The sequence below is a fragment of the Pseudopodoces humilis genome, chromosome 1 (genome assembly GCF_049639895.1).
Source record: "Pseudopodoces humilis isolate 2021_Gansu_Grassland_sample_001 chromosome 1, ASM4963989v1, whole genome shotgun sequence".
Taxonomy (NCBI): Eukaryota; Metazoa; Chordata; class Aves; order Passeriformes; family Paridae; genus Pseudopodoces; species Pseudopodoces humilis.
Window position 1 is genome coordinate 5,031,255 of NC_142200.1, and position 23,234 is coordinate 5,054,488.

At 44.2% G+C, this 23,234-nt stretch overlaps 1 protein-coding gene across 1 annotated transcript in view; it reads left to right on the forward strand.

Moving 5' to 3' along the window:
• COL22A1 (collagen type XXII alpha 1 chain) overlaps positions 1-23,234 on the forward strand; it is a 240,622-nt gene that overhangs the window by 111,030 nt on the left and 106,358 nt on the right. Inside the window, exons 13-19 of the mRNA XM_014258290.2 lie at positions 1,927-1,980; positions 3,547-3,600; positions 4,881-4,934; positions 9,348-9,401; positions 11,507-11,551; positions 15,944-15,997; positions 17,224-17,277. Coding sequence (XP_014113765.1) covers positions 1,927-1,980; positions 3,547-3,600; positions 4,881-4,934; positions 9,348-9,401; positions 11,507-11,551; positions 15,944-15,997; positions 17,224-17,277 — 369 coding nt within the window. The remainder of the gene's footprint in view (positions 1-1,926; positions 1,981-3,546; positions 3,601-4,880; positions 4,935-9,347; positions 9,402-11,506; positions 11,552-15,943; positions 15,998-17,223; positions 17,278-23,234) is intronic.

A 23,234-nucleotide genomic window follows, 5' to 3' on the forward strand; every position in this document is an offset into this window, starting at 1 on the left:
TTTGGTCCACTGAGTCTGGACAACCCATGTGCCTATGTGAGCCCTGCTCTGAGAGCCCCTGGAAGAACAGAAGTTGTGGTTACCCCTTAGTATCCATTGTGTTGCTCTGAATGCTTCCATTTAAAAGCAAATACAAAGAAATTCAAGATTCTGTCCTTTTTATTGAATTCTGGTTAAACTTTTTGCTTTCAGTATGGCTCGGAAAACCCTCCTAATTTTCTTGCAGAATTGTTATCAATTCTTTGAGGAATGAAGGATGGAGTTTCCAGAGTGACTTTTCTAGTGCTGTATCCTCAGAGCTTGCAGTATGTAATTTTGTAAGAACTTCCTAAGCCAAGCTTATTTGTAACTGCAAATGTGTATTTGTAACTGCAAAATACCTCACAGGTACCACTACCTGCACATTCAAGTTTTTCTTGGACTGAGTAAATAGATGGACTTGACCTAGGAGGTCTTTTCCACCCTTAATGATTTTAATGGAAGTCAGCAGGAGGGGCAGAAGTAGGAGCTCTTCCCACTGGGGGTTGTTAAACCTTTCTCTAGAGTCCAGGTTCTGTGCAATTTTCTCCTTGGACAAAAACTGGAAAAGCTGGTGGACACTCTCCTGTCCTGCATGAATATTTCTGTGAGCACTGTGCTTCAAACTTATTGTCTGCTCCTAGGATTAATTTGTTCAGGTTTGCCAAGCAGTTGCTATTTCATGACAGAAAAAAAAAAAGTAAAAATAATAAAAAAGGCAAGAGAAGAAGCTAATTAACTGGACCTTATGCAAACTCCTTTTGCTTTGCATACGAAAGACACAAATTGTTCTACCTGTGTGACATACTTTGCCATGGAACAGCAGTTCCTTCAAGTTATATTGACCTCTTAGAGCAAATGATTTCCTCAAAAATCACGTTTGCTATTTGATGGGTTTTCTCTCTCATTAGAGAACCATTCAAATATAGCAGAGCTGATTTTTACCACCAGCTGCATTGCAAATTCTGGAGTGCTTCGTGAAGGTTCAGTTAGCAAGAAATGTGATTATAAAGGTAAAGACTTTAATTTGCATATACAGGACAGATACTTTTCATATTTTATCTTTTGTTTACCTTTAAATACCAACTAAATAAATAAATAAGGCTGGATTTTGATGCTGTCTGTTGTCAGAGTAGGGAACCTTGCCCTAGGAATAAATCCATCTAAGTCTGCTAGACTAGACTTACAGAAAAAAAGTCACAAATAAGATTGCATGTGGTAGAATTTGGCCTGAATTTGTCTACATATTTAGGTGGTCCTTGTGTATATGCATACAACTTGGAAACATATGCATCAACTTTTTAGCCAATTTAATGCTATTGCAAAAAGGATTTTTCTGTGCTAGTGAGTTTTTTACAAAAGCAGACAGGGAAAAAGATCCCAGTCTTTTGTCCTAATGAGAGTAGCTAGAGGGAAAAAAAAACCACCACATTTGAATTTTCACAAAATTTTTCATGTCAGTTTCCATGCCATTTATTTTAAAAAAATTAAAAATATCCATGCCTTTGGGAACTTGACATTGTAGTAAGTTGGCCATACCAAACTTCAAGTTCTTATGCCTTGGAATATGGCAAGAGGAGACTTTCTCAGGGAGGTGTTGCTATGCCTCAAATACTTTTCTTTAACAACAGTAGGTCTCTAATCTTCGTCTTAGAAAACTTCTGTTGTGGATGGTAATTACAAAAAGGAAGGGAAGGAATGCACTGGAATGGAAAACTGAAAGCTAATCTGTTTAAATATGAGCAAGTTACAGGTGCTCAGGCAATGCTGAGCACACCATTGTTACAGTAAGGGTGAAAATCTGGACTCGGCTCTCAAGAGGTGACAAATGCACTCTCTAAAGTACACAGATATACCACAGAATGATATGGCATTTGATATGAGCTATTTTTTCCATTGGTATTGTAGGGTGAAGAAGGCTTTCCTGGCTTTCCTGGACTGAAAGGGGATAAAGGAGAAAAAGTAAGTACAAGTCTTTATTAATTATACTCTGAAAAGTTTAAGAGTTTATAAAGCTGTTGTGGAAGTCTAATGAAAACTGACCCTCCTCTAAGTCTTTTGTTTTACCTCTGTATTATATTTTGTTTCATTTTGGGTAAGCAAGGTGCTCAGAAAAGGAGATTGTGATGTTGTGCTGTCATTCATCAAAGTGCAGCTCAAAGTTTTTAAACCTATTGATGATGCTCAGCCACATTTGACAAATGTGTGGAGAGCTCAAAGGCATGAGATTTGACAAAATTTTGTAAAACTCCAAAATACACAAATGTAATAGAACAGGAACTCAGTGCTAATGCACACAGAAACACTAGAGGCTCTTCAGTATGAGACACAGAAAGCCAAAGATTGCTATGCCTTTACTTGCACAGAACATAAATAACTTTTGTACTGTGGTGGCTTTTAGCTGCTTACAGTGTCATCATCTTAAAAAAAACCCAAAAATTAAATCCAGTACTGAGCTAATTTTGTAGACTAGTATTTACTTTGGACACATTTGTTGGAAATCCCTTAATCAAATCCTCATTTGCAGGAGGAATTTTAGGAATTTAAACTTTTTCCACCTCTTATAAAATAGCAAATGCTCCAGATCACAAGGCAAGATGCCCTTCCAAGTAACACACAACAAACCAGCCCTGTACAATCACAGCCTACAGTGGCAGCTTGCAGTGCCCGTGTCTGTTTCTCACTTGAGCCTTTTTTTATAACAAGCCTAAGACAAAACGGCTGCAGTGCCTAGAAGTGAAAACACCAAGCCAGTTCCTCATTGTGTGTTGACTTGCCTGTTGTTTGTTCCACTCTCTAATCGTTCTTTAAATTGACAGCTGCAGGCAGCAAACTTGCTTTTTCTCCACATTTGCTGCCATTCCTGTTAGCTGGGGAGCTACCAATCTCAGCATATTTAGTTCCATTCATCCTGGTGCAGAGGAAAATTTTAAATGGTAAAATTTTGAATTTAAGTGGTGTTTGGCTTTCTGTTTTTTTGTTTTCTACACCTTTGCATATTCACAGTTCTGGGACTCACTTCCCAGTGACCAGGGTAATTCCTGAGGACTGTTTGAATATATCAAGGCTTCCTTTTTGTGTGCTTTTAGGCTTACTTCTTATGTATATTATAGCTTTGCCTAGAGGCTTCTGAGCTTTGGGATGAATGCTGTATAATCAAGGAGGAAAAAAAAAAAATTAAAAATTCAATTTTTGAGACAATGGAATAGTGAAGAGAGAAGCTAAGAGAAGATGCTATGATAACATTAAGATGACTCAGTTGTTATGTGTCTAATTAGCTCCAGAGCTTCTATATTAATTTATTCTTACATGAGTTAAGTGGACGAGAGTGCCTAACTCCTCATTACCAGCTCATCAATCATCCCTAGTGTGTTAATGTCAGCAGCAACTCCTCCAGAAACTGTAAATAATAAATGTTCATGTTGAAATATTTCTCATTTCTTATTCTTCTCTAGATGCTCTGCTCGTGTCACTGCACTCACAGCAGGTGTTAATGCTGTGCTAATGGTAACTCTCTTGTTGTTACAGGGCTCCCTGGGCTCACCTGGCCCCCCTGGGAGGGATGGAGCAAAAGGAGAAACCGTAAGCCTTTTTTTTCCTCCCATGTAATCCTGCTTTTCCGTGTGAGGCAGGCAGTGGGAATCAATCTGCCTTGAGTGGAACATGTCTGGGGAGTTTGTGTGGTCGTTTTAGGAGCAGCAGAAACAAATGGCAGGAGGTTAATAGCCTCAAAACTCTCCCTCGTGTCTGCAGCCAAGGCAGGTGTCCTATGGATTAACCATGGCTGGAGGCTCCAGGGCAGCCCTGTTATCATTCATTAAGGAGGGAGACGGAGCAGCCTGTGGTTTGGGACCTGCCAGTAACTAGCTGCAGCTGCAGAGCCTGGCCACTTGTTTTATGGCTGGCAAGGAGTCCTTGGCTAGTAGAGACAGCAGAGGTGCAAGGGACTGTTTTATGTTTCCTCAGCAGACATGGGCTGGAGAAATTGGAGTCTTGGTCACAGAAGAAAAGATCTCAAGTCTTCTGGTGCACTGATAAAAACTAAGAGAAGAGGAGGAGGGCATGGTTAGTTCAAGGAAGGATGCAGTGTACCAAATACTGCCTGTAAGAGGAACTGCAGTTGAAAAATAAAATCACAACTATGTTTTCCAGTATCTCATAGAATTGAGTTTTAGAGCCTTACATCTTCTCCCCTGCTTGATCACTATTCCTTAGAAACATCTTCAACCTGATGTTGAACCTTCACCATGTCATTCACTGTCCCTTTGTGGCAGTCACTTGGTGGCAATTGAAGGAGTTTGGGAAGGGATTCTCTGGAAGGCAGGTATACACAAAGGGAGTGACACACACTAAAAAAGATCTTTTCCTTACATCCTGTTTCTTTGTTCTACGATTGTCCTACTTTGGAAAAACTGTGACAATTTTTTGATATTGCTTCCAGAACTGATGCAACTTCATCACATCACACATGGCATGGGATTGGACAGTGTCGTACTTGCAGAATTCCTTATAGGATGTGTTTATACACTGCAAGGTGACAATTCAAGAACAAATGCATTATGCTGACTCCAAGGAATCCATCTTTGCATGCTGTACTCAGTGCAAGCTGTTCACAACTTAGGGAACTCATTTTTTACTGGTTGGTTGTGTTTTGAGAGGAGATGGAGAACTGCTTCACTTTTCATTTTCCTTCTTTCTGCTTTCATTTTTGTGAGGAAGACACATTGTAAACTTTCAGATCTCTGTATAATGGCACTCAGGACTGTCAATATTCCTAACTGCGTGTACTGACTATTTTGAGCTATCCTAGCCTTTATATATAAAAGATTTGTGTTTACCAGCAATATTTCTGTTGCTTGCAGGGTGAACCAGGACAGCCAGGAGTATTCGGACTGCCTGGGCCAGCAGGTCCAAAGGTAAGCTTTCCATTTCTTGTTTACATGGGCAGGCATATTTTTTTCACTGACATTTTATGTTTACATAGTTTGAATTATTCCTTGTTCATGACATTTGATATTCTCACTGGTGAATGAAAAAACTCAAAATGCTCATTTTCATCAGGGGTCTGCTAAGATATCAGCAATTATGCAAAGTGTGTGAAAAGAAGAAATAAGTTTTGTTCAATCAACAGCATAGTAGGAGAAGGTGAAGAAAACATATTTTGGGGCACATAAGCCTTTGTGTCATGTCTTCAGTAGCTTTCCCAACTTTCACTAAGATGCAGATGAAAACTATTATCCCTACTCTATAACTTGAAAAAAAGATCATGTAGAGATCCTATCCTGAATGTTTCTGCCTATTTTGGGAGCTCCAGTTTTGCACCAGTGAACAGTGCCTGAGTGATAGAGAACTTGACTCAGTGCTTATATCACTGGGTTTGCTTCAAACAAGGTGCTTCTGAATGCAGATCTGGTGAGACTTAGCTGAGCATCAGAAATGAGAATTTTGAAGCAGCAATTCTTTAAAATCAAAAAGTGTCAGCTCTCCCTGCCTCATTCTGTGGTTATTGAGGGGATAAATACCCTTCAGGTGGTTTCAGCCTTGTTGTTATAACACAAAAAGTAGATGGTGCATTGTGACAAAGATGTTTTTAAGGGTATCATGCACAGCAAGTTCAGCTCATCCTGTGAAAGGTGCTGCACGGACAACATTGATGTCCTTGATTGCCTGAATTAACTTCACTCAGTTCTGTTCCTGCACAAGCCAAGGCCTTTGAATGTCTCATCTTTCTGGAAGAGCCATTTCTAGTCACCTAAATCTCACACTGAGTTCACTGAGGCCATTATCCTTAAATAGGAGTTAAGTACCTCAGCACCTTTCCGGATGCAGCCTGTGACTGTCACTTGGCTCTGTATGAGAGGACTTGATGAAGCAAGTCATACCCAGGTCCTCTGTGTTCCTCAGCTATGCAGAGCCCTGTCTCCAAAATGTGCCTGTGTTTTTGCATAGAGGGAAATTCACCCTTTCCCAAAGTCCCATCAGGAGGGTATCAGAACTCACAAGGATTTTGTAGATTAGCAGAAATACCTGGCAGCCGTCCCAGGGTTCTTTGTGGAAACCATATTGGCTTCAGCAGGGGATAAGTGACACACAAAACAGGGCTGGGCCAAGCTGAGTTGAGGCACACTGAATATCTTGCCCTTCAGTGGGATTTGGATCTTGGATGAAATGAACTAAATTTATCACTCAAAAATGTTTTTTAGCTACATCTCTACTATCAAGTAAATAAATACATATTTTCTCTCTGTCCTGCATGTCTCATGTAGTGGAATTACAAACCAGCAGGCTATATGATGCTCTATGTGGTATGAGCTTCCCCACACTTGCTTTGCAAAGATTTTACAAACCAAGCTAAACTGAGGCACCTATATCTTCCTCAAGATGGACTTGATCCTGCTCCCTATTTCCCACCAGCTTCTTCAGGAACGTGCAATTCAGCCAATTACTGAGGCAGTGCTGAATAGAAGGAGTTGAGATCTTCAGGGCAGGTGGGGCTGGACCTAAAGACATCTGACTGGACAGTGCCAGGTGCTCTCAGGGAAGACATGAGCTTGGCCAACCCCAGCCTCTCATAGTGCCTAAATATAAAATTACTGTGTGTTTTCACAGTGACTTTCAGTTACCTCAATGTGTGCATTGGCTATGTACAGTGTCCTTGAGCTGGATTCTGGCCTGAGCTATTTTAAGAAATAACCCTGACTTGCTGACAGGGCTTTAAAATCTGAAATATGAATCCACACTCCTTTAGACCTCAGTGTAAAGCCTGAGAACCTGGTCAACATGCAACAGGTTGTATAAGGATGGGTGGAGCTGGCAATTAGAGAGGTCACATCTCCAATTACTGGTGTAATGATTATTTAAGGGGTTTTTGCCAGATCAGTTATTTTTGTCATCAGCATTAATACAGCAGCTCTGGACTTTGCCCCAGGCTCCATGGAGAGCAACCTTGCAGTTTCTGTGATTGGTTGGGTTGTGATCCTTCCTGTCTCAATCCATCTTCATTAGCATTGAGCCAGGCAAGCCCAGTGTGTGCTCAGCAATGATACCTGTGCCCCAGGAAATTCAGCCCCTTGTTTATCTCCTTGGCTGAGGAGCCTTTTGCTTTAGTGTGGGAATTGCCAGCACTTTCTTTTAAGAAGTTGTCTTGTACTTTTTAACTTTGTGAAGCTTCCAGTAGCACAGATAAGAGAACTCCAGACTTCTGGTAATGGAATTTCAGTCCAAAGAGTTACAGAAATGGCCTCTGAGCCCATTAGGTTAATGTACAGGTTACAGGAATGAAATGGCCTTGGTATGTCATCCCTGGTTTTACTTCTCAGTGATGTCTCCAGCGGGGGAATTGTTCCTAGCTCAGTGTCTTCCGCATAAAACTGTAGGGTTTGGAATGAGTCTTTTCTTTTTCATCAGACTTGAGGGTAAACTTCTTTGTTCCCCAAGAATGATGTGTGATTTTGCTGGTTACAATCTGGACACAAAGAAGAGTTATCAAAGTCAGCCTCGTGCTGAGGTGTTGGAGCTTCTGGTTACAGATGTCTTGGTAGCCTGAGATGGCAAGAAATATTCACTGCTCAGTGGGGAGAACTCCCACATAAATATGTGGGACCTGGCAGGTTAATTTAAATGGAATAAATGGGTCCAGAGAGAAATGGCCATATCTCAGATTGTTCATTGTACAGTGTTATAGCAGAGAAATAAAATTTGGATTTTTGAGATCAGACCCTTTAGCCTGCAATATCCTTCAGCAAATACTCAACCTTCGTTTTTCTCCGCTATATCTCTAATAAAAGGATAAAGAGGTTTTTTTGTGGTTGTCATTGCTGTGGCACAGACATAGCTATAGCATTCCCATCTGAACTGACAGTTATCTGCACTTAATAGAAAAAGCAGAGGGAGAGCAGAAAAAAAAAATCAATCCTTTGAAATAAAATGTATTAGGTAAGAGCTTCATTTTGACAAATTTCCTTCTTCCTTTCACAAGCTGTCGAAGGTCTCACGCTTCTCTGGTTTACCAGACATGATCTCAGCACAGGCCTTGAGTGGGTTCAGCACATCTCATCCAGACAAACCCAGTTTCTCTCTAACACTCTGCTGAGTGTTACAACCACGTTTTATGTAACAGGACTGAGTTGGACTTCTGTAATTTGGACAGCCTAGAGCAGGACTCTGTTTCTCTTGGGGTTTTGCCTAGACCTTGATAGCAGTGTTTTTCTGCAGGCTGAAGGAGAGATTTAGGTGCATGCCTGCTGCTTTCCCTCTGATATTAGGAGACTTCCTGACCTTGCAGAGGTTCTCACATGTCTGATCTCAGAGCCATCTTTGCTTGTGCTTGAACCCTACTCTTGTTAACCTGCATTGAGGAAAAAAAGCCTCAGTTCTGCTACTAATTAATTGCAAACACATCTTGCATTTTTAATTTTATTATCTTTCTAATATGAAACTTCTATTAATACAAAATGTAGTAATTATTTTAAAAATATTTCACAATAATACCTCTATCTGTTTTGAAGCCTTATCCATTACAGCCACCCAATTAGTGTGAGACAGGAGTTAGACAGATGAGGGTGGTGGGAAAGGGGAAGTGATGTAAGTAAGAAAATAATCAGATAAATAGATGATATAAAATGCTAAACCAGTTGTCTAGGTTAATCTGCCAGGCCCAGGCTGTCTTCATGGGACAGCTCTGAGGGTTGAGCCTGTTCAGCTGATGATGCAGATAAGTTTCAAGCATTATAAGACACATTAAGGGTACACTGTGAGTACTCTCCATTACAGTGTATCTTCTCCAGGGTGAGTCAGTGCAAAGGCAGCTGAAGGAATGATGAAATGTGCCTGACCCTCTTGCATTTTTTCTTATCAGTAAGAATAAGCATTGGAAAATTTAGTTCTGATCTGTTTCTTTGCATTTACTCTTCAAAACATATACATTTTGAAGATTGTGGTCACTTTGCAGCAATGTATACCTTTGCTTTTCTCCATTAACTCTGTGTTCAGGAGCCCCAGCAGGTGTTGTGTGCAACAACTGACATTGCCAAACCTTCTGAAATAATCCGTAGAGTAACCTGTATGGGACAGTTTGCCTTTGTAGGTTAAGCCTGAGAGCAGAAGGAGAAAACTTGTTAATATCTGAGGGGACAGAGGAAAATACTGGAGTGTCAGTCTGGGTAAGCAGTTGGAAAGTAAGACATTACTCCTGTATTAGCACTGAGAGAGTCAAGAAGCCTCAATGTGAGCCTGCAAGAGCAACTTGCATTTCTGACTAACTAATTTTATTCTTGGTATTTTATATGAAAGAATTTCTGGTGGTTTACTGTATCTCAATTCCTTGCCAGGGATCCGAGGGAAAACAAGGTCCTCCAGGCATTAAAGGCTACGTAGGTGCACCGGTAAGTCATGGCTCTTGTTCAATTTCTAATGCTCTAGAAACTTTCTTTACTTTTTCAGTGTGTTCTGCCCAGATATATTTTTTTATTATGAAGCAGTCTATAGTCTGTCTGACCACTTACCTGCACTATGTCCAAGTGGTGAAATTTTCTTGACTTCACCGAGTTTCTTCTGTCTTCATTAAATGAGAACAGACCTGTAGCCAGTAGAGAGGTGTCAGCAGAAGTTACTTGATTACTGAGATAGCAGCTGGTGATTTCTTGATGCTCCCACTGTAATGCAATTGCTTTGGTCTGTGATGATGCACCATTTATATGGTGCTTGAAAACTTCATCAGAACACCAAAGAAAAAATACCACCTCTCAGCAAATTTTCAGTCACATTTTCAAAGCTCTCAGTGAATAGCCTTTGGGCTCAGGGACAAACCTGCATTGAATGAACAGACAGCAAGACCAAAATAAATTAGATTCTTTCCAGTTAGCACCTCTGTCTTGTGGTCTCAGCTTGGTAAACCAGCCTTTTAACTGGTGTTGGAAAGGCTGTCTGGATTTTCTGAGATTTGATGACCCAGATGGGACTCACCTCCCATAGGCTGGGGGATGAAAAGATTCTGAGCTGTCCTGCCAAGAAGTACTTGGGGTACTGGTGGATGAAAAGTTATACATGAGCTGGCAGTGGGCACTCACAGCCCAAAAGCACCATGGGAAGCAGGTGAGGGAAGTGATTCTGCTCCTCTGCTCTGTTCTGGTGAGACCCCACCTGCAGTGCTGCATCCATCACTGGGGTCCCAGCACAGAAAAGATTCATGGACCTCTGAGAATGGGTCCAGAACAGGGCCATGGAAGTGCTGGGAAGTCTGTAGCAGCTCTCCTGTGAGATAAGGCTGAGAGATGAAGTTGCTCAGTCTGCAGAAGGCTCTGAGGAGATCTTAATGTGGCCTTCCAGTATTTAAAAGATGCCAAACCTTTTAATGAGGACATTAAAAGGTTGTGACAGGACAAGGGATAATGGTTTTAAAGTAAAAGGGGTTAGATTTAGGTTGGATATAAGGCAGCAAGTTTTTACTATGAGAATGGTGAGACTCTGGAACAGGTTGTCTGGCGAGATGGTAGATGCCCCATTCTTGGAAACATTCAAGGCCAGCTTGGACTGGGCTCTGAGCAACCTGCTCCAGTATAAAATAGCCCTGCCCATTTAGATGATTATATATAATCATCCTGAGGGCCAAATATACCCAGGCATGGAGCTTTCATTAGCTTGGAGGTTAAACTCCACTATAGTGCAAAGTAAACTGAAGTTTAAATTATTACAGCAAGAAGCACTATATGCTTTGGCAGTTTTAGAGAGGTCCCTACTGTCTGAGCCTATTTGTCTCTCTATAGCTATTAGCTGATTGCTCAGTTTCTACAATACAGGTAAGGTATTTACATACACACAAGGTGTTTGCTGAGCCAAGTGAAGCTGAAATCCCATTGTACCCATTGAGTCGATTGTGCTAGTGCCACATCAAACCGAGCTCCAGCAATGTTTCTGGTGTAGCTGGGAGGAGATGAATTATGCAGTCCTGAGGAACACTGGCATTGGATTCACAGCACAAAAATGTGCTGGGCCCCCAGGACAGAATTCATCTAACCTTTGCCAGTTCTCAAAACTACCTGATGTCTGTCTGGCTACCGCATCCAAACCCACCAGGAACGGTAATTCTTGCTTGTTTATGCAATAGGTTTTCTCATCAGTATTGTCCTTTACCAAAGTTCTCATTGTTTACAAGAAACTTGAAAAATGCAGAGCATTGGTTGTTTTCCAGACCATCTGCAGCTGTGGTGTGTTCCCTGTCCCTCCACTCTGTTGTTGGCAGGAGGGTTCGTGTGTCTGCAGGCAATATAATATTACAGATGTTCTTGGGCTCACAAGCGGTCCCTGCTCTGTGAGTCTGCTTAGATCATGCCTGAAGTCAACTTTGAGGACTGGCAACACATAAAATGTCCTTGAGGTTCACTTGAATAGATTGTGCAGATGTGCACACTGATTTCGTGACTAATTAGAGGAGGTAACTATGCCTCTACTTGGATTTAGCTTTATAATCTTTGTCTATTTTTATTTTTAGGGTCTACAAGGAGAAAGAGGAGAAAAGGGAACACGAGGAGACAAGGTATTCCTGCTGCATGCTAGGAAAAAACAGGCTTTTCCTTTGTCCATTAGGTGAGGTGGAGTACCAGGCCAGCAGCTCTGGAGAGGGATGGAGTTTCCTCACTGTGCTGGACTTCCAAGTGCTCTCCACCTCCCACGGGTGTGCTGGAGGGCTTTCAGGATCTATGCTGTCTACTAAGCACACATTTAGGGACTTCTTGTGTGTATGTAGCTAGGGATGGAGGAAAGAGAGGAGGAGAAGAGTGGAGGCTGCCAGTGTGGAGACCTGAAGGGGTGTCCACATTGTGTACACAACCTGAGAGCTGAGAATGGTCACTGACTTCCATGACCATGTCTGCATCCAGCATTTTCCCATCTCATTCCAGTTTTCCATATCAGACAACTTCCTGTGTTTCTTTCTTCTCCCATCTCCATAAACTCACTAGTAGTAAGCACCTTTACTATTCCAAACCTCAACCAAATGGAGTTGCTTCCCAGTTCCATGATCTCTCCTGACCGTCGAGAGCTGTTTCAGAGTACAGGTCACTCTGGGATTTGAACCGTGTTTGTGGATTGAGGAAAAGACTAAATGCTTATTATACCTGGAATGGGCATTTAAAAGGAGAGCTGGACAGGCACAAAGCTTTAGTTATTTCAGTTTTCTCATTGTGTTCAGAGCAACCACAGATGTGCACCCACTTCTGCCTGTAGACCTGCTTGGCAGTGCTCAGGGCCCCCCAAAAATGTTCTGTCTTGCTTATGACTCAAGCTGGTCCTGACCCAGGTTTATCTCAAGGAGGGTCTGGCAGCTTTGCCTGTGTTTGTGTAAAGGAGGGAGTCACCATCTTGCCAGCATAGCTCTGCTCCCATTTCTCAGGCTCCATCTTCTTCTGGAGAGGAAACCCAGCAATTAACACCAAACTTTTGCCTACTGGGAAAAATTATCAGTAGACCCTTAGTGTGAGATATTGTTTCTCTTTACCAACGTTCTTTCTGCTGTTTATGATAAAGTACCCATGATCATATTTTGTATTACCTAGCCTCATTATTGCAGCTAGAGTAAATGACTGGATTCTACTTTATCTTTGTCATGCTCTTCCTTCAGCCCTTTGCAGAACTGGATAGGTGTCCTGTGTCTAGCCAGTGCCTCTGCTGCTTTTCCAGAGCCAACATTGTCTAATCTGCTGGAATATTTGGCTCCTAGAAGAAAATCCATCTTTCTGACATCACTGTGATGGGAGAGCAAGCTGGAGCTGTGTGTGGGCAGGCAACTAAATAGGGGAAGAAATGAATTATGTTTTGTTTCATTAGAAGGATCTGCACAATTAGAAGTGCCCCCCCAATCCTTTTTGGTTTTCTTTTTTTTTCCTGAAGCAGCCAAATCTCTGCTACAACAATTGTGCTTAGATTTTTTTCCAGGTTTTAATGACGGTCTCAGTGCACCCACTGCCAGTGCTTTAACTTTTACCAGTCAGTACTACTGTGAAAACAGTGGGCGTAAATTTGGTGGGCCAAATATTTTCTTGTCTGCTCTTCAGTCTGTAACCTGAATACTGACTCCTACACAACCTGTGTTTCTTTGTGCCTGAAGAGAAAAGGGGTTATAGTGTCAGATGGGAACACTAGTTCCTGCACTGAGTATTGTTTTATCAAGTCCTCTCCCTTACTACCAAAAAAGCCCTTAGTATCCCATCCATCTTGCTGCATTATTCACATATCCTGGGACCTCGGATGTAAATGTTGAGGTTTTATAGTGAGGTTCTCAAATCCAGTAGTATGGGTTACACCTGCACTTTCGGAAAAGCACTGCACCATATGAGGGATATCCCATTCCCTTTTCCATCTTTGTAGACCCCGGGACAGACCCCAGTTATAAATATGATGCACTGCCCTGCTAACAGGAGCTGTATCTGCATGAGATTCTTGGCATTCTAATTTAGGCATGTCCAGCAGTTCAGTGGCATTGCTTTTGCTGCATAATCCTGTGTCCATCCTGTAAAACCTTGTCTGTTTTATTGAGAAGGGATTGTGTAAGAAGGCAGCAGGACTGGTCTGCTGCTGCCAGATCCCTATGCGGTGGGGTTTTTTTTCTCCTCCAGCCTTTCCAGGGCCCTACAGACTGCTGGGTAATCATTTTTCCAACAAATCATTACATTTTCTAAATGGTAGGGGTCAGAGAGCAGCACTGAAGTTTTGGCAGAATTGTCATTTCCCCTAGTTGCTTGTGAATCTTCACCATTTTGTTACACTGGTTAAAAGAAGAAAAAACAGTAGAACACAGGAAAAATAAATGAAATCTTAAAGTGAGAATCTGAGAATGAAACATTAATGTGTTTGTTCTCTCTGTTGCAAGAAAAGTACCTTTCACTGAGTAGCTTATTTAAAGAATGGAAAAACAATAAAAAATATTTATAATGACAGTTTTTTCTGAAGAAACAGTAGAAAACACAATTGTTTGGAAGGTTTTCAAACAGATTTTTTTTGTTGTTGTTTTTGCTTGTATAAATAATATATCTGCCTTTCCCAGCACCAATTGGTAGCAGTAAGAACATTGACACTTTTCTGTTTTGGCAGCTAAACCAGCATGTGTGAAGTACTCATTGCTGCAGTGTATTGATGTTAAAAATTCTCCTGGGAACACACTGCACATTTTCTCAGCAATATACCAGGCTGTTGCTTGCTGAAAGTCTTAAATTCAGGATGTTTGTAGTTCAGGCATTGCAAAAGAAAGCATTAATGTGGAAGCTATCACATCCAAAGCAAGTGGATCTGGGTGTCTAACACTGGTTTTCAGCTGTTTTCTGGAGGACAACAGTCTCTCTAATTTCATTTCCTGAATGCACAATTTGAAATAATATTTATGTTAGAAGATTGATTGACTTTCTAAGGAGGAAAAATAAATAGTGATTAGCAAATCCATTTCTGACTTAGCAAATCAATATCGTTTACAAAAAAAGCTAATTAAATCCAGTGCAGTAAATGTGGGTTTGCAGGTAATAACAATGGTCTAATAGGGTTTAATATATATAAAAACACTAAAAAAATAGCATAAAATTACTAGTTTTCTGTCACTGCTTGTACTTGTAGAATTTGTTTTGACACATTAACACTGGCATTGTGTGTGTGTTTGATAGTTTATATTCAACTGTGTGCAAAGGATCCTAACAAAATCTGTTTCATTTTTCAGAGGTTTAAGGACTTTAGAGAGTACAAGAAAGTCCCTGTTTCTAAGAGTTTTTGAACTGAAGAGATTGAATGGTCGAAGTTCACACTCAGTGGGAGAACAGTGCAGTTCAGCAGAAGTATGCAACTGATCCAGTTTTTACCAAGAACTTAAATTATAAAATATGAAACATGTTGAGCTTGAATATGGAAGAACAATAGACATCAGGGCCAGAATTCAAAATTATCCTGTAAACAGAATCCCCCAAAGCAGAAGATGACATTGAGAAGGGGAAGCTGCAGAATGTTTCATACACATAAGACAACAAATTGCAGTTATGGACTGGGGACAACTGATCAAGGAGCCATCTTGTGGAAGGGGGGTTGGTGTAAACATTTTCCTGGGATTTAAACACAAGAATAGTCTAAAAAACCATGAAAACATATTCCTGCTCAAAGTTAGCCTCAGATGTATTGAGTTTCATGCACCTAGCTACAATGAAGATGTGGAAAAAATTGGACACTGCACAAAGGGGAGCAATAAAAATGATCAGAGGACTGACAAACATGCCCATTAAGAAAAGTTTAAAGTATTATGGTTGTTTACTCTAGAGAAGTTTGAAAGGGGAGTTTTGTAAATCTTCAAATACAGAACAGGTAAAGTTCATAGTAAAGATGAAGGAAACACTCCCCTCTGTGGGGCATTAGGGAAAGACTTACTAATCTGGAAGTTCTGCCAAAAGAAAATCAGGTTTAGGTGCAGCAGGAAAAACCCGTATCTTCAAGTAATAAAGCAGTGAAATCCATTGCATATGGACACTTTGTGGACTGTCCAGCTCTGGAGACATACAGGAAAAAAATAATTGTTCCCCCAGGTTACAGAAAAGAAAGGTGAAAAATTAAAGAGTTTTCTTTACCAGGTAAAACTGACCTATTGCTGGACTGCTTTCTTATTTCTGTAAGAGCTGTTCTGTGCTGACTTTCTCCTGGAGCACATTGTACAGTTTACACAAACCCACCTCAGCAGGCAGAGGATGGATGCCAACATGGAAAGCACACACCTGCTTCTGGTTGCAGCAACTTTTCATGGTACAGATGTAGGAACTTCAGCTGTTTTCTGGACTATTTCCTGGGACTGGCCGGAATTTCTCTCCTTTTTCATTACTCCTGGAGCCGATAATATGAACATCACCTTCAGGGCAGTGACCTAAACAGTACAGAATTATAGTGGTTCTTTCTCTTCGTTTTCCAGGGAGACAGAGGCCTGGATGGATTCCCTGGAAAGCCAGGTGTGGAGGGGAAACAGGTATGTGGCAAATACTCAATAACTGGAAGTGTTTCTTTGGAAAGAGTGGAAGTTGACCCTAAAACTGAGACTTATCTTGGGTGGTTGCTGAATCATGACAGTACCCAATCAAGTCCCTATTCCAAAGATCTTTGTTGGCACCGTTTTCTTTTTTTGTTTGTTTGCTTTTAAAATTAAACTAGAATGCAACTTACAGGAAATACCAGTCCTTTAAATGTGATAGCTCATTATTTGTCTTAACTTTCATTAAATACATAAGAAAGCACTCAGAAAAATTCAGTTGTTTAAGCCCACAATAGGAAAGGAAGAGAACTGGATTTAATATATTTGGTTTGTTTTCAATAAAAAAAGCTTGGAATTATTTACATTTTTTAAACAAAAAAGAAAACAGAAAATTGCCTGGAAGATGAGTACATTTCTGCTGATCAGACACATACTGTCTAAAAATGCTCTCTGTAGGTTCCACAGGACTGTTTTCATTACCCAGGGAATGATACCTAATGAGAGGCATCCTTTCCTTCCAAGGACCTTCTGGTCTAAATAGCAAAGGACAGAATAAGAAGCAGAGGCCAGAAGTGATTTGCCAAAAGTCATGCAGCTAATCACTGCCACACTTGAACCTGATGCCTCCAGGGTGCAGCATCTGCATCCTGCTTTGTTCCTCAGCCACAGTTTACCTTGTACCAAGAAGTGTGTGTCTAGTTAGTGTTTATCAGTATCCTTGCAAGATGGAAATGTTTTCTTGTGTTACAGATGGATAAAGAACTAGTTTATACTTGCAGCAAATGTAGATGAAGTAGGAAATGGCAGAGGAATGTGTAGATGGATCCTGTTTGTTTACTACTTCAAAGGAACAATTTCTCCAAATGAAACCCTGTTACAGAAGTTGGGTTTTCTGATGCATTTATTCCTTTTTCATGTCTAGACACTTAGAAGGGGGTAAATCTTCATGCCTGAATTTTATACTAAATTTTCTGTTTGACACTGATATATCACTGAACTGCAGTTCTTCTGAATCAGCTGAAGATAGATTGGTGTTATTGTGGTTGCTGTGGAATCTCCATTGTTATTCTCTTTCCTCTGTGCACCAAAGTCAAAGCAGCCTCATGTGTTCTATGAATTCCTCCCCTGTGCAACAGGACATCACTGTTTTTGCTGCTGATACCTGCAGCCTTGTTTCTCCCACACTTTAGAAACAGTTTTCTCTCAATTTTACCTCTTTACAGGGTCCTCCTGGCAGCCCTGGCCCTCCTGGTACTAGTGGGACCAAAGGAGACAAGGTAAGTTGGGATGGGATGCACACAGCAGATTTAGAAACACATTTGTTAATTCTTCCTTGGGCCCTCTGCTGGAAATATCAGGGCTGTTGATATTTATATTGTACTAATATTTCTCTCATTTGTATAGAACAAAAGCTTATATATATTTAAATGTTTCACTTTTCTGACATGGCTTCAGTCTGAAATGGGTGTGAGTGTTAAAATGAGTCTGGTTATGGCTCTTCTGGTCTTAGTTCAATGCTCATAGTGAAAGCAGAAGGAAATAGAGTGTAGTTGGGGTCAGGAAATCTTCCTCATCTAAGAAATGTGGGTAGGAATGTCAATATGTCTGTGTAGAAGCTGTTTCTCTGACCCAGGAGATGTAGAATTGACACAAAAAGTTACAAAATTCCTCTGAGCCTCATAACTGCAAAATAATTATTCACTGCTCTCAGCAGCAATTTTGACCTTGTTGTTTTTCAGAGTTGTTAAAACTATTCAAGGTAGACTTATGTTTTCTCTTCTCTTAGAGATGATGCTCTGGTGTTGGTATTTCCAACCCAGTTCTTTGGCAGGAGTGGAAAGGCATGGCCATTTCTGGATTTCTTTCTCATTTTCTCCTCTGGACTATCCAAGAATGCAGAGATTGGAAGCAATGCCCATTATTCTCCTCCTTCAGTAGTGATCAGTCTTGAGTTCATGATACTTCATCCATATTTCAAAGCCAGCTGCAACTATTGCTTCCAGAAGATGTTTATCTCCTTGGTCTGATATTTTCAGAGAGGCTGGTGAATGTCTCTTTACTACTTCTTACATAATTTTAAGTCTTTCTAGAACACGCCTGTTTGGATGGGGCCCTGGGCCACCTGATCCAGTGTGTGGCATGTCTGCTCAAGGAACAGGATAGGAACCAGGAATTTTGGACAGACTGGATTGATGGGCTAAGGTCAATAGTATCAGGTAAAACAAGCAAAGTTCTGGCTTGTAAACTTTCACCACCAAAACAATCCCCTGCAGTGCTCCAGGCTGGGGACAGAGTGGCTGGAAAGCTGTCCAGCAGGAAAGGCTCTGGGGGTGCTGGCTGACAGCAGCTGAAGGCGAGCTGGCGTGTGCCCAGCTGGCATGTGGGTAAGGGGCCGGTGGCCTCCTGGCCTTCTGTGTCAGCAGCAGTGTGGCCAGCAGGATCAGAGCGGTGATTGTCCCTCTGTGCTGGGCCCTGGGGAGGCCACACCTGGAGTCCTGTGTGCAGATGTGTGCCCCTGGTAAAATGAGATTAGGGAAGGACACCTCTGACCAAATTAAGGTGCCAACGAGACCATCTACCAAAGTCAACAACAGGGATTTCATTTAATAATAACGGGGAGGAAGAGAGATAGAAAGGAATAAAGGAGAGTGAGAAGGGAAGTGGGGGCAGAGGGGATTGGGAGACAAATAAGACAGAAGACAGTCCGATGTACTTGGTTCCAGCAGTGTCCCATTGGTCCTTCCTCACCAAGCGCTTGTCTGCACTGGGAGGCTCCGTGGTCCATGTGGAGGTGGGGGCTGAAGTCGTTCTTCTGGGGTTAACAATTTCCTCCAGCCCATGCTGCAGGTATCCATGAAGGCATTTTCTTCTTTTCCATGTGAAAGGAGGATGGGAATACCTACCTTTGCCTGCAATGCTGAGGCCCAAGGTTAATTTCTCAGCTCCTAAAGCGGCCTGAGGGCTGGGTGGGGATGCACCCCCACAATGCAGCACGGGCCGACAATCAGCTTGTATCGGGTTTTACAAGGCAGTGCTGTCATCCTTCCTCAACCGGCTATCGCTGACCAGGCTCCCTTGCTGTTTTCTTGTAAGTACTGGGCTGGCACCCGGCACCAGGACCTACCTTTGGCAGGTGATGGCCTCAGGGTCAGCAGTCATCTCTAGGGATCCGCCTGGTTCTGGCTCTGGGCTCAGTCCTCTCGCTGCCCCCGGAGGCAGCTGAAGGAGAAGAGCCGGCGCAGAGCCCGCCGGGCCGTCTTGGCGATGGAGCGCCATCGCCGTGGGGCCGGGGGCTGCGGGACGGCTGCGCTGCCGGCGGGGCAAGCAGGAGCGCTGCGTGCCAGGGGCTGGGCAGGCAGCGGGCAAGCCCCTGCCGGCTCCCCAGCCCTGCGGGGCTCTTCCTGGGGAGGGGCGGCCTGGGCACAGCCAGCCTCAAGCCATGCTGCGCCGGCCTCCTCCGCAGGATCAACAGGGAAGCAGGGAAGGCACAAACCGCAAACATCTTTGTGTGTTCCGGCAGTGCCGTGGGAAGAGGCTGGCTGTGCCCCTCGTCGCAGGGATCGCTGTCTAGGGGAGAAACTTCTGGCTCTGCTCCCGCATCTTGCAGTAGGAGAGACAACGCGCTCTCTGACTCGCTGTCCCTCTCTCCTGCAGTGTCTGTGTCAGGGAGCTCTTCTTCCTCCCACTTGGCCAGTAGCTGGTAGCCGAGCATCCCTGGATGGAGCGTCCTTGTTGTTTAAGAGAGACCACAGGTCTTCATACCGGTCGGGGGGCACGAGCTGTGCGTAGTTTTCGGTCTCTCCTGCAGAGTCTTTGGTCCAGCCACAAAGACTGTGTGGCACCGAGGGGCTTTCTTGATGCAGGGAGGAGAGGATGTCTTCCTCCAACTTCTCCAGCTCCTCTGCATCGATATGCAGAGGATGCTTTGAAGCATCCTCAGGCCCCGTGCACAGCAGCTTGCCATGTGCAGTTTGCTCGGGCAGCTGATGAGCTCCCCTCTCCTCACAGGGGCTTCCAGATGAGGGAGAGGCTGTGAAGTCTGAGCTTACCTCAGGCTCTGATGTGGGCAAAAGCTTGCTGTTTCCCTCATCCCAGGGATCTTTGTCCCGGGTAGAAGATCCTGCCTCTCCCTCTTTCTCTTTCAATAGGGCAAGCAACGTGCCCTGTGGGTCACTGGCCTCCTCTCCTGCAGCCTCTGTTACTGGGAGCTCTTCCTCCTCCCAGTTTGGCTCTTTTGGAGGAGTGTCCCAGGACTGGGAGTTGTCAGAGACAGACTGCTGCTCTGACAACTGGGCAGGAGACAGGAGCTTAGAATTTTCCCGTCTCTCCCATGGTATCTTTGGTCAAGCCAGGAGCACTGGGCACCACCTGGTGCTGTGAATGTACATCCTGGCAGACACTTGACTGCTCCTGAGTGCAGGTGGACCTGGTAGATGTGTCTTCATACAGGCACAGGGCAAGGCTTCTAAGCAGGTCTGCATAGATGTTGCCACTGTGCTGTTCCTGCACCTCAGTGAGCTCCTCCATCTCACTGTGCCCCAGGTGCTTCCAGTCAGGCTGGGTCCCTGTGCGGAGCAGCATGCCCCCTGCACGTTGCAGGGGTGGCAGGCGATGGCCCTGCCTTGCCGCTGACCCTCGCCAGAGCCTTTCAGCTGAGCTGTCCAGGGAAGGTGTTCCCCGGGCCCTGTGAGCAGCCACAGTGCCCCACGGAGAAGGTGGCACAAGCTCTCGGTGGCTGCTGGCCACAGGGCCCACGGACCACGCTCTGCCTCTGGGAGAAGACCCAGAGGCTGCTGGGGCTGCTGGCAGAGGGGGCAGCTTGACCCTTGCCGAGGCTGCTCTTGGCATTTCAGAGCTGAGCCGGCACGGAGGTGTCACTGTCAATGGAGGGCCATGGAGCGGCGGCAAGTCTGACACGGACAACCTTTTTGGCCGTGTGACTGTGCCGCTGCGGAGCAGTGAATACCTGCCCTCCAGGCTGTCCTTCTGAGGACACCTCCATGAGGTGTTCTGTGTCACCTGTGTGAGGTGTCCTGTGAATCTGTCCCCGTGGAGGGGCACGATGGTCACCCATGTGACCTCTGCTGCTGCCTGCGGCGGCCTCTGAGGCACCTGTGGGAAGCAGGAAGAGGCGTGGGATGGAGGCGGCTGTGCGGACACGCTGTCCCCCGGCAGGGAGACAAGCTCAGCTCTGGCCCTAAGGCAGGTGCTGACCGCAGCAGCCAGGCTGGGCTGGGTTCCCAGCTGTGCTCGCTGTCTCTGGGGCATTCCTTCACCTGGGCCATGCTGGCACCAGCTCCTCCCCAGAGCAAGGCCTGGTGGCAGGCCTGGCTCTCTGCCTCCAGCCCTCCCCCAGGTCCCAGTGCAGCCTCTCCCTCCATCCCCATCCCTCACCTGTTGCCGCTTGGACAGCAATCGCTGCCCCTCACGGGGCTGGAAGTGGACGTTCTCGTCCTGCCTCTTTGACATCTTGGCAGTGCTCTGACGAACACTGGTCAAGGGCACCCAGAGAGCTGCTTCCTCCTGAGAAGCTGCTGCCTCGTGAGAGAGCTGCTGCCTCCTCAGAGAGCTGCTATCCTGGGAGTGACAACGTGAGGGCTTTGGCCCTGTAAGAGCCCTCCACGTCACCGCAGGCACCCGTGTCACAATGGCCTTTGGGCACGATGCGAGCGTGGGTCACAAAGACCTGGTGTGCATGGCCACCCCTTGTCACACAGAGACTTGGAAACACCCTTGGTCACAAAGGCCTTTTTTAAGCTTTTGCCTCTTAAATTTGCCTAGGCCTGTTCTTCCAATGACCTTCAGCTCTCCCTTTTCCTACCACGTGTGTTCCTCCCAAATCTCCCCAAAGGAGCCCTGTGCCCTACCAAACTGCTTTTCCCACTCAGCCCACCATGTATCCCACCCCTCGGCCCCCCTTTCTGTGGAAAGATAATCAGGAATGTAAAAGCTCTGATAGCACTTCATTGGGCTACTACTGTAAAAGACAATAAAAAGTGTGTTTTTACAATTATTAACAATAAAAGAGTGCTAAGGAAAATCTCCAGAGCTGAGGTACTGGATGCTTTCTTTGCCTTAGTATTGGACAGGCAGATCAATTCTCAGGCGACAGCCAGCCCCCTGAGCTGGCACACAAGGACAGCAAGCAGACCAGACCCCTGTAATCCTGGAGGAAGTAGTGACCTGCCATGCCACTGAAACACGATACGTCTATGGGCCTGTAAACGAGGCTTGGACTTTTTGGGTGAAAATAAAAGTCAGCTCATTTATTAAACAAAAGAAAAACACCAATGGGGGCAGGAGCCCAGAATAAGCCTGAGCCCCAGTCAGCAAATTGGACTAACAGTGGCAGTACCGTACGTTGGATGCTCCTTTGGGTATTAAGTTCCACCAGAGGCCCCAGGGTGAAGTCCTGGTGCAACCTTTATAACCGCCCTCTGTCCGTGATGGGTCTATTCTTGATTCTCTCTCTGGTTGGCTCATTTCCAGGGTTCTTATTGTTCCTTATTGGGGTGCATCCTAGACCAATTATTTTCCCAAGGTGATGAGTGATTGGTTAGCTCTTCCACCAATTTGTGTCTGAGATGTTGAGGTCACCCCGGTGATGTCATGTTCTGGAATGTTCCCTCAGTTCATGGAGTCCTCCATGATGTTAAACAGCAGCTCATTTACTTTAAGCTAACCTTAGTTCCATTAACTCATACCTGCACCAATTAATAGACTTCATCCCCCCTTCCCAAAGAACCACAAACCCACTGATAACAGATATTAAAAATTAATTAGAAACATGTATCAATTAACAGTCAACTTATGACTAAATATGAGCAACAAATCAACTTGCTATAACCATCAATTTACTTATAACAGGCCTGGCTGGGAGTTCCCCGAGGGTGCTGAGGGAGCTGCAGAAGGGCTCCCTAAACTGCTGTCCATCCTTTATTGTCATCATTCCTGGCCAGTCGGGGAGGTCCCAGGTGACTGGAGGTGCCAATGGGACACCCAGGCCCAGGAAGGGCTGCAGGGAGGATGTGAGGAACTGCAGGCCTGTCAGCCTGACCTCGGGGCCCGGTGAGGTTCTGGAGCAGATCATCATGAGGGGGATCACACAGCCCAGAGAGGACAACTGAGGGATCAGGCCCAGACAGAATGGATTTAGGAAAGGCAGATCCTGCCTGAGCAAACTGATCTTCTTTGAGGTCACTTGCCTGATGGCTGAGGGGAAAGCTGTGGATGG